The sequence below is a fragment of the Balaenoptera borealis genome, assembly GCF_965194805.1.
Source record: "Balaenoptera borealis genome assembly, chromosome: 6".
NCBI classification, from domain to species: Eukaryota; Metazoa; Chordata; class Mammalia; order Artiodactyla; family Balaenopteridae; genus Balaenoptera; species Balaenoptera borealis.
The window spans coordinates 54432185-54450118 of record NC_138863.1 but is presented as its reverse complement, the minus strand read 5'-3'; the positions used below and the strand labels follow the sequence as shown (position 1 = coordinate 54450118).

The 17934-nt window shown below is 34.6% G+C and overlaps 1 protein-coding gene and 1 long non-coding RNA gene across 7 annotated transcripts in view; one reads left to right on the top strand and one right to left on the bottom strand.

Annotated features, from left to right (window-relative positions):
• The window catches only part of LOC309631341, a 780796-nt gene that overhangs the window by 111667 nt on the left and 651195 nt on the right, over positions 1-17934 (top strand). The gene's annotated exons all lie outside the window — the stretch shown is intronic.
• The window catches only part of SESTD1 (SEC14 and spectrin domain containing 1), a 210043-nt gene that overhangs the window by 25460 nt on the left and 166649 nt on the right, over positions 1-17934 (bottom strand). For all 6 annotated transcript variants that reach the window (XM_082397524.1, XM_082397528.1, XM_082397525.1 and 3 more), the window contains 3 exons: positions 12311-12408; positions 10040-10095; positions 6665-6876 (listed from right to left, as the gene is read on the bottom strand). In XM_082397524.1, coding sequence (XP_082253650.1) covers positions 6665-6876; positions 10040-10095; positions 12311-12408 — 366 coding nt within the window. The remainder of the gene's footprint in view (positions 1-6664; positions 6877-10039; positions 10096-12310; positions 12409-17934) is intronic.

Sequence of the window (17934 nt, the reverse complement as noted above, 5' to 3'; positions counted from 1 at the left end):
TTATGTGTGAGCCCATTTATGTCCTAGTATCTTAAATATTAATATATTCTTAGCTTCCACCTTCTCTTTATAAGGTTTTAATACTAAAGAGCAAAAACTCAAAAACAAAAAAGTCCAAGTATTATTTTTGACTCACTGGAATAGCCTAACTGCTATGATTTTCTTTGCTAAATTCTGTTTTCAGAGTCCTAAATTCATCTGCAAACCTCTACTGCCAGGTACTCTTTAGAATACAATGCTTTGCTCCTCAACATCTCCACTTTTTCTGCTTTACTCTTTTGTATGAGCTATATTTGGAGGGGCAGGGTACTAGGATCCTGTTTGTCTCTGCTAGCCTGTGGAAAGTATCACTCTTTCACAAAAGAGACAGATGAGCAGTTCGGTCTTAAGGAAGCACTAGGCATGACTCTGAAATTCTGGCTCTGCCCCTAGGAGTTGAAAGACTTTGGTCCATCACCTTTGAAATGGTGTTAATGCTACCTACTGTACAGGGCTCTTGTCAGGATTATACAGTCATTATACATAAGACACTTAAGCACAGTAGATGATACCAATAGCTGTTAGCCTCTTTGCTTTCCCCACTTTTTCTGAAGAAAAAAGTCTAGCTCCTTCTATTTATTCACTCTTTATAAACTATGTCTCACATCTGCATTTTACAGTAAAACCCATATGTTTTTTAATCCCCGAACTAAGTGTTTTTAGTCTATGCTTTTAAAAAATGGAAATAAAAAGAGTAAGTTTTAAGAAAGCTCATGTAAACACTTTGAAACAAGTTTCCATTCCCTTTGGGGGACTCAATTGCTTCTCACTGATTACTATGTATTATGAATATGAATATAGAAACAGATATACAACGGCATTTAAGTATTTTAAACAATTAATATAATAAATTATTTCACTAAAAATGTCTAAATTCTAAAAATAAGGGTGGAATGAAAATAACTCAGACATTTTAACTAATTAATGTGTTATATATTATTTTTAAAAACGTAAGGCAACATTATTTAAAATTTAAACTTTGAAACTCTAGAAAACTTTTAAACGGTAGAAACAAAAGAGGCAGGTTAATATAAATCATGATAACTGGGGAAAAACAATTCATTAGCAGGGAACTTTCAAAGAGTTATAAATTTAAAAATACATTTTAAATAAAGCAAAGACATCTCCTTGGCACACACACACACAAAAACAGTTACACAGTCAAGTGTACATATAGTTTTAACGTATGCTGAAAGTAACGTCCCTTAGAATGCAACATCAGTAACGTAAACACCATAAATGTATGACTATTTCTAATAAAAATGATGCAAATTGAGGTTGATACCCCAGTAAATAAATCTATTTAAATGCATTAATGATGGTGGTTTGCCAAACTGGGTTATAAAACTTAATTTCAATCAGGACATCTTGCTCATCAGTCAATCTGAATATTAACTTACTGCAAAAACAGTTTCATGCACAATCCATATCAATGTGACCTCTCAAACGGTTACATTTATATGCAAAGTATAACCTTGGAGATGTGCTCTTAGAATCCACCATGACAAATATTTGCAGAGGCCAAAAATGCATGTGACTATCCATCATTTTTTCCTGGCCAGGCTGATTTCTAAAGACTGCATGAGAGAATATCTAGAAGCATGTTAGGTCAAACCAGGTAGAAGGGCATATCAAGCAGATGTCAAGCATCTGACCAGAAGAAAGAATATGGAGAACTGGGATCACAGCCTCCAGCTGTATACTTTAGCAACTCAGAGTTATCCTATTTTGCATCTATGGTTCCTTTCTACAAAGGAAGAAAATCACATGGATGATTCTAGAAATAACATTTGCAATGCTGGCAGAAATTACTGCCACAATAAATAATGAGAATAGCGATAGCTTATTTCAGTGAAGTGGCATCATCTCCTATCCAGAAGTACGTGAAATCTGATTTTTAAATGTAGCGGCAGCAACATGGAGAACTTCTGCATTCCACGTGAAGTCTAATGCTACCGATCTGAACTGTGGGGAATAAATGGCTGACAACTACAATGGTTATTACCATATAGTTTATCTATTAGAGCTATTGGTTTCTTTTTCATTATGTTCTGTTTTCAGTGATAAATCAGTAAAAAAAGAGATGTGGAAAATTTCAACTTTCATTAATTTTACACAAGCAGAGGTAGTCAACTTTATGATTATCTTTACATAAACATCAAAAAATTTCATTTTCCCCAAATTTGCAAGACTGAAGATGGTAGTTTATATTCTGTGTGTGCAGACCTGATCAATATATGTTACTAAATAGCTAAACTTAAGTAATCATTTTGGCAAGAGAAATAGAACTTTCCCTAAAATGTGACCTGTGAAAAACAGTGTAGAAACCATCACCTGATGAATATTAATGCTCTAACCAATTCACATGTAACGTTTATAAAGAAAATTGAATTGTAATGAGGTTTATTTGTTTTTAACAATAATCTCATGACCATCACCACCATCATTATAAGTATCATCATCATCTCCTTTCTCTAGTTTCTTTATTCTTTATCCAGTTGAGCTGGTCCATCATTTCAAAAATGCATGTCAATACATTAACTCCTTTGCCCCTGATGTCACATAGCAAAGCACAAATGCTGGGGGAATCCCATCACCCACGTCCTCTGGTGCCTGCACATCAACAGCCAGCCATGAATTGACAGGGTCACGTAACAGGCCAGAATGTTTCCACCATAAGTTCAAGATCAGCACTATCTAAAAATACATCTACACTTCCATGGTAATTTCACTCTTCCAATCCCCAAAATGAAAATTTTGAATCATTTCCACACCATTTAAACCTCTAACCCTCTTTAACTACTGCCCTCCCCATCCCCGTCCTGCCTCCAAACCTCCACCAACAAAGAGATTCCCTTTGTCTCTTACTTAAAAACAAACAAACAAAAAACAACAACAAAAAAACCTAATCACTCAAGAACTACTTCATCTTCTTGATGCCTGACTTATATATATGGAGGCAACTCTGGATCATCCTACCATCTCCCTCCTGTTACAAAGGAAGAGTTCTCCCTCCTCCATTCTAAAGCTAATCCCTTCAGCTCTGCTTTGGAGTCCATTCACTTCCACCTTGTCACGAACTTGATAGTATTAATTATTCTCTCTTCCACGTTCAACTCCTCCCTCCAAACATATACTTCCCCCCTAGAATTTAAGCCTCTCAGTTTTCCATATTACAAACACAAACTAACAAAAATAAACTACACTTGACCCCAGCTGTGGGCTGAACTGTGTTCCCACACTCCCCATATGCTCAAGTCCTAACTCCCAGTGCTTCAGGATGTAACCATATTTATTTGAAGACAGGGTCTTTAAAGAGGCACTTAAATTAAAATGAGGTTATTAAAGTGGGCCCTAATCTAATATGACTGGTGTCCTTAAAAGGAGAGGAAATTTGGACACAGGCAGGTATAGAGGGAAGATGATATGAAGACATAGGGAGAAGGCATCAGTAAGCCAAGGAGAGAGGCCTGGAACAGATCCTTCCCTCACTGCCCTCAGGTGGAATCAACCCTGCTAACTCCTTGATCTTGGGCTTTTAGCCTCCAGAAAAATGAGGAAATACATTTCTATTGTTAAGTCCCCTAGTCTGTAGTACTTTGTTATAGCAGACCTAGCAAATTAATACACCCTCACTTCTAGGCACTGCTCTGTTTCTCATCTTTCCTTCAGAGACAAAATTCTCAGCAAGTTCCCTACACTCCACGTCTCCTTCACCACACCTCACTTTCATTCCTGAATTCACTCCAATGTGCTACTGGCCCTGCTACTCCATACCCTGGGATCACCAACGACCTTGACCTTGTGGATTCTTAGTGAACATGTTAAGTTTTCCTCTTTTTCAATCTTCCAGCAGCATTCGACAGGGTTCCCAACTCCTTCCCTGACATGCTTTCTTCTTTTGACTTCCAGGACACAGAGCTCTTCACACTTTCCTTCTTCATCTCTGGCCAATCCTCCACTGCCTTCTCTGCAGGAGTATGCTACTCTATCTTGTCATTAAATGCTGGAGTTTCTCAAAGCTCAGTTACAAAGCCCTCTTCTCATCTACTATCAGCTCTTTCCTTGGGAAATTCTCGCCCACATCAATGCTTTAATTACCATTCATACACAAATGACAAACAAGTATGTCACCAGCTCAGATTTCTCATTTCTGGACCTGTTTGGGACTACCTTTATATATCTTCTCTTAGATGTCTCAAAGTCTCCTGAAATTCACCATGTCTAAAACCAAACTCATGATTTTCCATACCTTTTCCATCTGCATGTAAACCCAAACCTGTCCAATTTCCCTAATTAGACAACACCAACATCCATTAAGTCTTGCAAGCCAGAAAAATGCTTCATCTCTGATACTGTCTTCTTTCTCACCCTTCCTCCCTCCACTCTCCTTGGGACTTGAGTGGTTGCAATTTTACAACTATTTGTGTAGTTATGCAGCCATGCACCAAAAGGCGGGACACCCTGTCTGTTGTTACTCACCATTACATTCCACCGAGCACAATGTCACACTATTGTAGATACTCATTTCTTTAACGAGTGAGCAAATAATAGATAATACTAATAAAAACTCATATGTGCCAAGTTAAACATTTTATTAAAATTATCTTCTTAATCTTTGTAACAGCCCTATTAAGTAGGTATTATTATTATTATTATTATTGTTATTGTTTTCCTCACTTTACTGAGGAGGAAGCTAGGGCATAGAGGAGTATACGTCCTTCCCAAGAACAAACTTGAAAGTGGCAGAAGAGAGTGGACCCAGGTTACTGGGGTACTTGTATACCACTATGCTATTCCATCTTTATGGTTTTCAAAGATACTCTCAAGCTATTTAACTAAAGTTTACCTGAGTTTAATATAAGCTATCTTTAATTTATGAATATATTATGTAGAAAAAATTATATATAATTAACATATGCTCAGAAATCTTCAGTTTCTATGTAGTTATCATGAGATAAAGCCTAAATCCTGTTGCCTGGAATTCAAGATCTTCCAGGATCCAACTCCTTCCCTCCTTTCAAGCCTTTTTCCCCATGACACCCTGATGCTCTAGTCAGGGGTCAGCAAACTACAGCTTACAGGCCAATTCTAGCCTACCACCTATTTTTATAAATAAAGTTTTACTGAAACACAGGCAAACACATTTGTTTACATAATGACTATGCATTACAATGGTAGTTAAATAGCCACGGGTTCAAGAAAAACTGTATGGTCCAAGAAGCCTAAACATTTACTATGTGGCCCTTTACAGAACAAGTTTTCCAACAGCTGAACTAGAATTCTAGGCTACAATCTAGTTCAATGGGAACAAATATAATAGCTAGCATTAGCTGAGTGCTGGGTTCTTTCAACAAACCTTTCAAAAGAGGTCCTGTTACCCCTGTTTTATGTAATGAAAGAAAGAAGGAAGAGAGAGAAAGAGAAGAAGGGAAAAAAGAAAGAAGGAAGTCCAACTGAGGCTCAGGTGGGTGAATAATGTGACCATGATCACACAGCAAATAAGTGGAAGAACTGGGATTCAGAGCATGCTCACTGATTATGTTCCATGACTCAAAGGCCAAACACTTTCCCTGGTGCCTACTGCTGCCTTTTTCTTCAATAGAACTTGGGATTTCATGTTATTGTTTATTCATGCTATTCTTTCTCCTCCACAGAATGCCAATTCTCCTTTAAAACCTAAAGGAGGTGCCTGGTGAAGTCTTACACATTCTTGGGGACAAGCTCAAGCACCACCTCTTTCCACTAAGTCTTCCGAGATCACCTGGAACCAGAGGAATAATCCTTCCATTGAATGCCCACAGCACTTCAGGCATTCCCTTGTGACACCTAACACTTTCCCCCCACTTAAGTTTAATGTAGCAAAACCCAAGTTTACCTTTATATCCTGTAGAAAAAGCACAATGCCTTCTATATAATAAGTACTTAACAAATACTTATCTAATGAATGAATCTAGATTAAAAACTTTGGGACACTTCTAATCTGGATTTTTAAAGTGAAATATTTAAGATTTACTTCTTAATAATTCAACAGATCAAAATCCAGAATGTAGTCTAAATACAGAAATGTCTTCCTTAGTATCGATTTTTAGCATTTTTAACCTACTTATAAAAATCAATTTTAAAAGGAACTAAAAATTCATAAGAATTAAATATACTTAAAGTTTTCTATCCGTATCATAAAATAAGGAAACTTAATATTATAATTACTTATATTACACATTAACATTTTGCTAGGATACAAAAACTCTTCATAATGCCCAAATTAAGAACAACAACAAAAAAACTTAAGTTATTAGAAATTTAAAATAAATCTAAGGTCAATAATAAAATGTTATTTATTCCAAGAATACAGAGACCACAAGTGATGTTTCCAACAGCTAGTTATTTTTGAAATTCTGATAGAGTAAGCTGAATGTCAATGTCATCACTGTAGAAATAATATAATTTAAATGCAAATACTAATTGTAAAAATAGTTTGAGAGTCTGGTTTGACATTTCTAAAGTTCTCTATATAATGTAAATAAGGCTTAGTATAAAATCAGGTACAGAGTAGAAATTACACACAGACACAAAAAAATTTAGATTTTAAAAAGAGTTTAATATGTTGGAATCAGACACCTACCTGCATCACCTTCTGTTGAATCTCTTCTAACTGTGTACGCTTACTACGTTGCCTACAAACTTCCTGGTAGCGGGTATATTGCTCTCGCAGTGAATCTAATAATTTCATAACCTGTGGCTGTGCAAGCAGTTCATCATCCATAGGAGACCACGAGACCCCTCCATCTGAGCCATTAAATCGACGCTGCTGTAATTCGGATAACAATTCATGTCCTTTAAGAAGGAAAGATACTTATAATTAATATCCATAAAGAAATACAAATCTTACTTCTCAATCTTCTCAATTCTAATCCCTTATTTTTAGAACGTATCTGCCTATATATTTACCTACCAGGTCTTAAGTACTGAAATGCAATTTCTCAATTTATATACATATAAATAGGAAAACTGCATGCGTACATATACATATGGATATATACTATGTCATATATCATAGCTCTATCATATATAGACAGTCCCCGATTTAACGATGGTTTGATTTACAATTTTTCGGCTTTATGATGGTGCATTCAGTTGAACCCGTACTTCAGATTTTGAATTTTTTCTTTTTCTGGGCTAGCAATATGCAGTACGATACTCTTTTGTGATGTTGGGCAGCAGCAGTGAACTGCAACTCCTCGTCAGCCACATGATCATGAGGGTAACAACTGATATACTGACAACCATTCTGTACTCATACAACTGTTCTGTTTTTCACTTTCAGTACATTATTCAATAAATTACACAAGATATTAAACACTGTATTATAAAATAGCTTTGTTTTAGATAATTTTGCCCAACTGTAGTCTACTGTAAGTGTTCTGAGCACGTTTAAGGTAGGCTAGGCTAGGCTATGATGTTCGGTACTTTAGGTTGTATTAAATGCATTTCAACATGATATTTTCAACTTATGATGGGTTTATCAGGATGTAATCACATTGTAAGTTGAGGAAGATCTGTGTCATATATACTATATATGCCATACTCTCTAGACCTATCTTTCTATCTATCACATTCTTGTTATTGGTGGATTCACTCCCTAGGACATTGTGCCAACCATTTCTCTGTAGAGTACAATTACAATCTGGGATTTCTGTCTGATGGTACTAATTAGTATGTTTTGTCTGATAGTCCTAATCAATACTAAGCGTTATGTTGTAGGATTTCACTATTAATCCATAACCTTAATCATAGCACCTAAAAGAAATGTTGGTGTGTAACAAATGTATGATTAAAGGGAGAAAGTCTTTACTACTGGTAGAAAATAACATTTAAATAATCTCTATTTATATAAATTTCTACAACATATTAACTGTGAATCATGAGGGGCCACACTAATGTAAGAACTGCATTCAATGTTATTTGATTACAGCAAACTCGTGGAGAAAATCACTCATGCACAAGAAGTTAAAATTATAGAATGTGCAACATCTAAAGCTATAAGTATAACATTAACAATTTTATAAGATGACGCTGGTCAGACCACTGATGACCAATTTCAAGATGACTGTCAGAGCTGACTGTGCTGTTTCTGCATGTAGCTCCCTCCCTCCGTCTGTAATAGCTCCTGCCCACTGATCGTCAGTGGGGGAGGAGGGAGTTGTTGGCCTCTGGACAGGAGTCTGCCCTACCCCCCAGTTGCCGGCATCCAAAACAAAGAAAACTATTCTTTCCACCAAAAAAAAAAAATTTTTTTAAAGTGAATAAATTGCAAATTGTTTTTCTAGGATAATACTATTCCAATTATCATTAAGGAACCCAAAATATGCAGATATTTAAATTCTCTTCTCTTCATCTCTATTCAAGAAAATGTCCTAAACTTAAATGGCTTTAAATAATAGAAACAAGTTTTATTATGATTTGGAGGCATTTCCAATATCTGAAGAATATCCAAGATTGTTTTAAACGTCCCCATTTTATACTCTTTCTATCCCTACTTTAAGAGTCAACAGCATATTTAACAGGACTTAGTGACATATAAAGATAATTCTAAAATGCAAATGTAACAAGTTCCTTAATTCAATGGCTTAAGCAGCTTTTAAAATGTTAAATATAAACATGGAACTAAGTTTTGAATCTAAAGCAATATTTTTACTGACAAGTCTCTTGTACCTTCTAAACATGCAGTAATTCACAGATTACAATTATTTCTTTGTTTTTTCAGGAAGTAAGACCTAAATCATACTGAAAAAACTCAGGAAAACTGAATCGATACAATAAAGATATTCAGAATTTATTTCTTTACTTTTTATTACACTTTATAATTGGAAGAACACCTGTTTTGAAGACTTATGGAAAGTCTTTCTATATATACACACACACATTCGTATTCTTTATATATATATTTCCATAAAAGTCATTAAGATCAGAATATATATATTTTTCTCCTTTGATGACTATTACCTTTAATGTTTTCCTTGTGGATACCATTTACATTAGAGAAGCAGCACCACATAATGATTTCAAAGACCATACTTCAAAACCAAACTGCCTTGGTTAAAGTCCCAAATCTAGCATTACTAGTTGTTTAATCTGCCTAAGTTACTAAACTTTTTAATACCTCAGTTTCCCCGTCTTAACATTGGGATGACAACAGTACCTCCTTCAGTGGGTTGTGGTGAAGGATAAATGAGTTAGCATACATAAAGTGCCTTAGAATAGTACCTGCCATGCAGTAGGATTAGAATTATGCCCTATTAGAAAAATATATTAGATATAAAATTAAGGTATTTTCATTTAAAAGAATTCCAATGTGTTCTCTAGAATCTGTGAAACTACTACTAAAGCTATTTGGCTGGAATATACAAACCATGCAGCACTGAACACACACTACGTGCAAGGCCACTGCAAGGTGCTAAGTGTTTTTACACAGATGATTGTAAAACAGTACAACTAGTGGCTTTGGATTTAGACATTTTTTTAGTGCTATGGTGGTAGAACTTAATAGTTATTTGATCTTGAACAAGTTTTTTAATATCTCTAAGCCTTGGCTTCCTCAAGTAGAGAAAATAATACTAATTATCTCAAGGATAAGTACTTAGAAGTACTTAGAAGAATGAAATATGAAAATACATAAAAATACAATGCTAGAAACATAATGCATATTCAATAATCCTCATAGCAAACCCATCAAACAGAAATTTTTATCTTCATGTTATAGATAAAGAAATAAATTCAAATTCAAATATTTCAAGATAATTGATCATTATTAATAATTTTTAATATTGTAGAGTCTATTAACACATTCTTAGGTTAAACCAAAGAGCAGTTTGAAACACTTCTTGAGTTTCTACAACATAATCCATACTCAAATCAATGTTTATTTCATGAGCCAATTAATGTATGGTTGGTTTAATGGATTATGATTATCACTGATAAATATGTTTTTTCATCTTACCTGTCTGAAGAACAGTTTCAGGATCAACTGATGGAAGAAAGTTTAAATCCACAGACCTGGCAAGCACCAAAAGAGTATTTTTTAAAAACTATATGTATTTCCATTTATATAACTTAAAAAAATCCTTTACATATACTTACCAAAACAGGGGCATACAAATATGAAAATCTGAAGCATACTGTCCTACCAGGCTAATTTCTCTTAAGCATCAGGAAACCCATTAGAGATAATTAAACACTATTAGCCAAAGAAGTATCTATGTGATAAATCACAAAATATACTACTTGGAAAAATATAATTTATCGTTATTAACTACAGTATTATTTCAAGTATATCAAAGGAATCCATTTTATTATTTTTCCACTGGATATCTGCTTCAAACTGAAATCTGTCACTATAATATAATAACTCAGAAATGTTAACATTAAAATTGTGTGCAGCCATCCTCCAATCCAAAGTTTACTTATCTATAGCAATCTTGATATTCGTATGTATGTGTACCCTAGCAGATGTACACTCTTCATGTACTAATTATGTTTCATTTGCAGCTGGACTATGGGCTTTATTTTCTTAAACATATATGGAAAGTGGAGAATATGAAGGAAAGATAGAGTACATGGCAAATCAAAGCCTAGGGCCTTGCTACTGTAACTGACAGGTCTTGCTCTATACCTTTCATTTTTGTCAGCTGGTCTAGGCCTTCACCTCTTGTATAGCCCAGATGCTTCCTGAGGACTGACACAAAGAAGGTGATGAAAATTTGCAAGAGGGACTTCATTGTGTGGGGTTTAAAAGAGACTGAGTAATAACACTTGAGTTCCTTAGGGAGGGATTGGCAAATACAAGATTTCACTTGACACTTCATGTAGTCACACAAACCATTGTTTCCCAGTGTTTCCCAAAACACTGAATGAGATACTCCTGAGTAGAGAAGATGGGGTTCCACTGTCATGTAAGTACGGGAAATTTTAAGAAAGCAATTAAACAGGTTTCTTTACTGCAACACTTTCTCAGAACATGTAATCTGTAAATGTTTACAGTCATTCCCAGAGAAGGAAACATAGTAAACAGCATTAAACTCTATGACCATGAATTCATCTTCTACCAGTACCTTCTTAGGATGTCTTTCCTGGAGAACATGATTTTGAGAAACACCAGACTTACCCTGCTGGACTACTCAGAAAGCAAGAGGTTTGGCAAATTTTTGTCAAGTAACTTGTGTGATATTTTCAATTCCATAGTATATAAGTGTGTGTGTGTGTGATGTCTATACACACACTCACATATTTACATATATGTAAAACTGTTATTTACATTTTTATATGGCCTCTATCTATAAGATAGTCATGTTCCTAAATGTTTGTTGTAACTTTAGATTTATATTCAAACCATTTGTTTTCATATTTTTACTTTGTTTTAAATCAAGATTTGGTGTTAAACTATGACCTTCTCACATCCCTCCTATATTATTATCTCAGTTAACTGGTCTATGACTATATTTGGATTCATGGAATAACAAGATGCATTCTATCAAGGTTCCATTGTATTTTCAAGGTCAGATTCAAAAGAGATAGACAAGGATGAGTGCTGATCCTTTCAAATTTCCTAATGAAAAATTACTGCCTAGTGACTACTTTGTTATTGAGGATTAATTTGCTTCCTACAGTACTTTTTACCTGGGGAAAGGAAATTGGTCTGAAAACTGTTGAGGTTGAAAAGTTCAATGGAAATCTGTAAAATGATAAATCTAGGTAGTTACAATTAGATCCAGTGTCATAAAATACTAAATTCTCGAAGTTAAACTCATGAATATCACATATTTCACAAGGGTGTAGGAGTTCTACAAGATAGGCATTTAAGTGCTAATATATTTAAATAAGGTTATAATGATTTTATTTCAAGCTGCAACCTTTTCCATATTCTTTACAAGCAAAGTAAAACTCTAAAAAGGCAGAAAATTGTTTCATTCTGAAAACATGTTCTTGAAAAATAATTATTTTACACAGTGGCAGAAAAAGGTAAATATATTATTATTCAACAAAATTAAAAGTCTTCTGTAAAGAAACCTGGATTCAAATCAATAAATTTTATATGTAAAGCAAATTCTCAAGTATTAAAAAATAAATTTAACACAACTTTTATAGGCGAAGTTTGATTGAATGCAGGCTTGCTTACCTTAGTTCTCTTGGCTTGCATTAACAACAGAGGCTATCTTTTAACACACTAATCATAGTTTTGCAAAGGTGTAATTGTAGGACACTAGACACTTACCTTTCTTTCTCTTGCTGATTTCCTTTATCACTTCCATTGTTAATCAAAGCAAGTTCATCTAATAATGATGTAGATTCCTTTGTAAACTTCTCAAAAACCTAAAGTATGAGATTTTATTAACATGTTAAGGACGATCTTAAAAGTTGATATGTACATAAGGATTTTCAACTAAGAGCAACAGAATTAGTCAAGCAGGATTCTGGTTCCCTCTCTGGAGCTCACTTACTACACTTTAATCACCAGACCACACAGCATAAACAATGCAGACAATGAAGACAAAATTAAAACAATTAAAACAATGAAGACAAAACTGCTTCCTAAAACAATGAATAGTTTTAATGGATAAAGAATTTTTTTTATTTAAACACATTAAGAAATTATTTTTATTCCTGAGACAAGTTTATATTTATTCCTGTTCCCATGAGAAATACGTGTACAACAACAGTTTTAACTACATGAACATTATTCAGACCAGTTCTAACCCTCTAATTCCAGTTAAAGAACTTTTCTTTATGTTATTCTATTAATCATTCTGATTGCATGTTAATGCTTTAAAAGTTTTATATATAAGCAAGTAGCATAAAAATAAATTAGTTATAATCTTAACATGATTTCTTAAAATATTTCAAAAAAGGGATTTGGGCAAGTCTGCTTAGAATAAAATAGACACTCATTTGTTTGATATCACTGTTCAAATATGGTGAAAACAGAACTGGTTATCCATTCTCAAATATCCAAAAGTTCATTATTTTTCAAAAAAATTAGCATATAATCTAATGTGAGTAAATTTTAAGGTTTTTCTTTTAGTCCCAGGCAGTTCGATTAAACAATACTATATTATACAGAGTGGCAAATTTCCAAAATCTGCCCTGAAAAAGAAGATATATTTTCAGAAATGAAAACCTTAACCTGTCAAACTGCTTTTCAACTCAAATTAATGTCTAAATATCCTCTCTGAAAATGGTGTATCAAGGGCAGACAGAAGAAACAAGAAGAACTACAATCCTGACGCCTGTGGAATGAAAACCACATTCACAGAAAGACAGACAAAATGAATATGCAGACGACTATGTACCAGATGAAGGAAAAAGATAAAACCCCAGAAAAACAACTAAATGAAGTGGAGATAGGTAACCTTCCAGAAAAAGAATTCAGAATAATAACAGTGAAGATGATCTAGGACCTCAGAAAAAGAAGAGAGGAAAAGATCGAGACGATGCAAGAAATGTTTAACAAAGACCTAGAAGAATGAAAGAACAAACAAACAGAGATGCACAATACAATAACTGAAATGAAAAATACACTAGAAGGAATCAATAGCAGAATAACTGAGGCAGAAGAACGAATAAGCGACCTGGAAGACAGAAAAGTGGAATTTATTGCCACAGAACAGAATAAAGAAAAAAGAATTAAAACAAATGAAGAGGCCTAAGAGACCTCTGGGACAACATTAAATGCACCAACATTCATTCAAATGCATTATAGGGGTCCCAGAAGGAGAAGAGAGAGAAAGGACCCGAGAAAATATTTAAAGAGATTACAGTCAAAAACTTCCCTAATATGGGAAAGGAAATAGCCACCAAAGTCCAGGAAGTGCAGAGAGGATAAATCCAAGGAGAAACACGCCAAGACACATAATAATCAAATTGACAAAAATTAAAGACAAAGAAGAATTATTAAAAGCAACAAGGGAAAAACAACAAGTAACGTACAAGGGAACTCCCATAAGGTTAACAGCTGATTTCTCAGCAGAAACTCTACAAGCAAGAAGGGAGTGGCACGATCTATTTAAAGTGATGAAAGGGAAGAACCTACAACCAAGATTACTCTACCCAACAAGGATCTCATTCAGATTCGATGGAGAAATCAAAAGCTTTATAGACAAGCAAAAACTAAGACAATTCAGCACCACCAAACCAGCTCTACAACAAATGCTAAAGGAACTTCTCTAAGTGGGAAACATAAGAGAAGAAAAGGACCTACAAACCCAAAACAATTAAGAAAATGGTAATAGGAACATACATATCAATACTTACCTTAAATGTGAATGGATTAAAAGCTCCAACCAAAAGACACAGGCTCACTGAATGGATACAAAAATAAGACCCGTATATACGCTGTCTACAAGAGACCCACTTTAGATCTAGGGACGCATACAGACAGAAAGTGAGGGGATGGAAAAAGATATTCCATGCAAATGGAAATCAAAAGAAAGCTGGAGTAGCAATACTCATATCAGATAAAATAGACTTCAAAATGAAGAATGTTACAAGAGACAAGGAAGGACACTACAAAATGATCAAGGGATCAATCCAAGAAGTTATAGCAATTCTAAATATATATGCACCCAACACAGGAGCATCTCAATACATAAGGCAAATGCTAACAGCTATAAAAGAGGAAATCGACAGTAACACAGTAATAGTGGGGGACTTTAACACCTCACTTACACCAGTGGAGAGATCATCCAGACAGAAAATTAATAAGGAAACACAAGCTTTAAATGACACAATAGACCAGACAGATTTAATTGATATTTATAGGACATTCCATCTGAAAACAGCAGATTACACTTTCTCCTCAAGTGCACACGGAACATTCTCAACGATAAATCACACCTTGGATCACAAATCAAGCCTTGGTAAATTTAACAAAATTGAAATCATACCAAGCATCTTTTCCAACCACAATGCTATGAGATTAAAAATAAATTACAGGGGAAAAAAAGTAAAAAACACGAATACATGGAGGCTAAACAATACCTTATTAAATAACCAAGAGATCACTGAAAAAATCAAAGAAGAAATTTTAAAAACCTAGAGACAAATGACAACGAAAACACGACGATTGAAAACCTATGGGATGCAGCAAAAGCAGTTCTAAGAGAGAAGTTCATAGCAATACAATCTTACCTCAAGAAAAAAGAAAAATCTCAAATAAACAATCTAACCTTACACCTAAAGGAACTAGAGAAAGAAGAAGAAACAAAACCCAAAGTTAGTAGAAGGAAAGAAATCATAAAGATCAGAGCAGAAATAAATGGAAAAAAAATGAAGGAAACAATAGCAAAGATCAATGAAAGTAAAAGCTGGTTCTTTGAGAAGATAAACAAAACTGATAAACCTTTAGCCAGACTCATCAAGAAAAAGAGGGAGAGGACTCAAATCAAAATCAGAAATGAAAAAGGAGAAGTTACAGACACCTCAGAAATGCAAAGCATCATAAGGGACTACTACAAGCAACTCTATGCCAATAAAATGGACAACCTGGAAGAAATGGACAAATTCTTACAAAGGTATAACCTTCCAAGACAGAACCAGGAAGAAATAGAAAATATGAACAGACCAATCACAAGTAATGAAATTGAAACTGTGAGGAAAAATCTTCCAACAAAAGTCCAGGACCAGATGACTTCACAGGTGAATTCTATCAAACGTTTAGAGAAGAGCTAACACCCATCCTTCTCAAACTCTTCCAAAACATTGCAGAGGAAGGAACACTCCCAAACTCATTCTACGAGGCCACCATCACCCTGATACCAAAACCAGACAAAGATACTACAAAAAAAGAAAATTACAGACCAATATCACTGATGAATATAGATGCAAAAATCCTCAACAAAATACTAGCAAACAGAATCCAACAACACATTAAAAGGATCAAACACCATGATCAAGTGGGATTTATCTCAGGGATGCAAGGATTCTTCAATATATACAAATCAATCAATGTGATATACCATATTAACAAACTGAAGAATAAAAACCATATGATCATCTCAATAGATGCAGAAAAAGCTTTTGACAAAATTCAACAGCGATTTATGATAAAAACTCTCCAGAAAGTGGGCAGAGAAGGAACCTACCTTAACATAATAAAGGCCACATATGACAAACCCACAGCAAACAGCATTCTCAATGGTGAAAAAATGAAAGCATTTCCTCTAAGATCAGGAACAAGACAAGGGTGTCCACTCTCGCCACTATTATTCAACATAGTTTTGGAAGTCCCAGCCACAGCAATCAGAGAAGAAAAAGAAATAAAAGGAATACAAATTGGAAAAGAAGAAGTAAAACTGTCACTGTTTGCAGATGACATGATACTACACATAGAGAATCCTAAAGATGCCACCAGAAAACTTCTAGAGCTAATCAATGAATTTGGTAAAGTTGCAGGATACAAAATTAATGCACAGAAATTTCTTGCATTCCTATACACTAATGATGAAAACTCTGCAAGAGAAATTATGGAAACAATCCCATTCAGCACTGCAACAAAAAGAATAAGATGCCTAGGAAAAAACCAAGGAGGTAAAAGACCTGTACTCAGAAAACTATAAGACACTGATGAAAGAAATCAAAGATGACACAGATAGTTGGCAAGATATACCATGTTCTTGGATTGGAAGAATGAATACTGTGAAAATGACTATACTACCTAAAGCAATCTACAGATTCAATGCAATCCCTATCAAATTACCAATGGCATTTTTTACAGAACTAGAACAAAAAATCTTAAAATCTGTAAGGAGACACAAAAGACCCTGAATAGCCAAAGCAATCTTGAGGGAAAAAAACAGAGCTGGAGGAATCAGACTCCCTGACTTCAGACTATACTACAAAGCTACAGTAATCAAGACAATATGGTACTGGCACAAAAACAGAAATATAGATCAATGGAACAGGATAGAAAGCCCAGAGATAAACCCACACACCTATAGTCAACTAATCTATGACAAAGGAGGCAAAGATATACAATGGAGAAAAGACAGTCTCTTCAACAAGTGGTGCTGGGAAAACTGGACAGCTATATGTCAAAGAATGCAATTAGAACACTCCCTAACACTATACACAAAAATAAAGTCAAAATGGATCAAAGACCTAAATGGAAGACCGGCCACTACAAAACTCTTAGAGAGGAAAACATAGGAAGAACACTCTTTGACATAAACCACAGCAAAACCTTTTTTGACCCACCTCCTAGAATAATGGAAATAAAAACAAAAATAAACAAATGGGACTTAATGAAACTTAAAAGCTTTTGCAGAGCAAAGGAAACCATAAACAAGACGAAAAAACAACCATCAGAATGGGAGAAAATATTTACAAACAAATCAATGGACAAAGGATTAATCTCCAGAATATAGAAACAGCTCATACAGCTCAATATTAAGAAAAAAACAACCCAATCAAAAAATGGGCAGAAGACCTAAATACACATTTCTCCAAAGAAGATATACAGATGGCCAAGAGGCACATGAAAAGCTGCTCAGCATCATTAATTATCAGAGAAATGCAAATCAAAACTACAACGAGGTGTCACCTCACACCGGTTAGAACAGACATCATCAGAAAATCTACAATTAACAAATGCTGGAGAGAGTGTGGAGAAAAGGGAACTCTCTGGCACTGCTGGTGGGAATGTAAATTGATACAGCCACTATGGAGAACAGTATGGAGGTTCCTTAAAAAACTAAAAACAGAATTACCATATGACCCAGCAATCCCACTACTGGGCATATACCCAGAGGAAACCATAATTCAAAAAGAGTCATGTACCACAATGTTCACTGCAGCACTATTTACAATAGCCAGGACATGGAAGCAACCTAAATGCTCATTAAC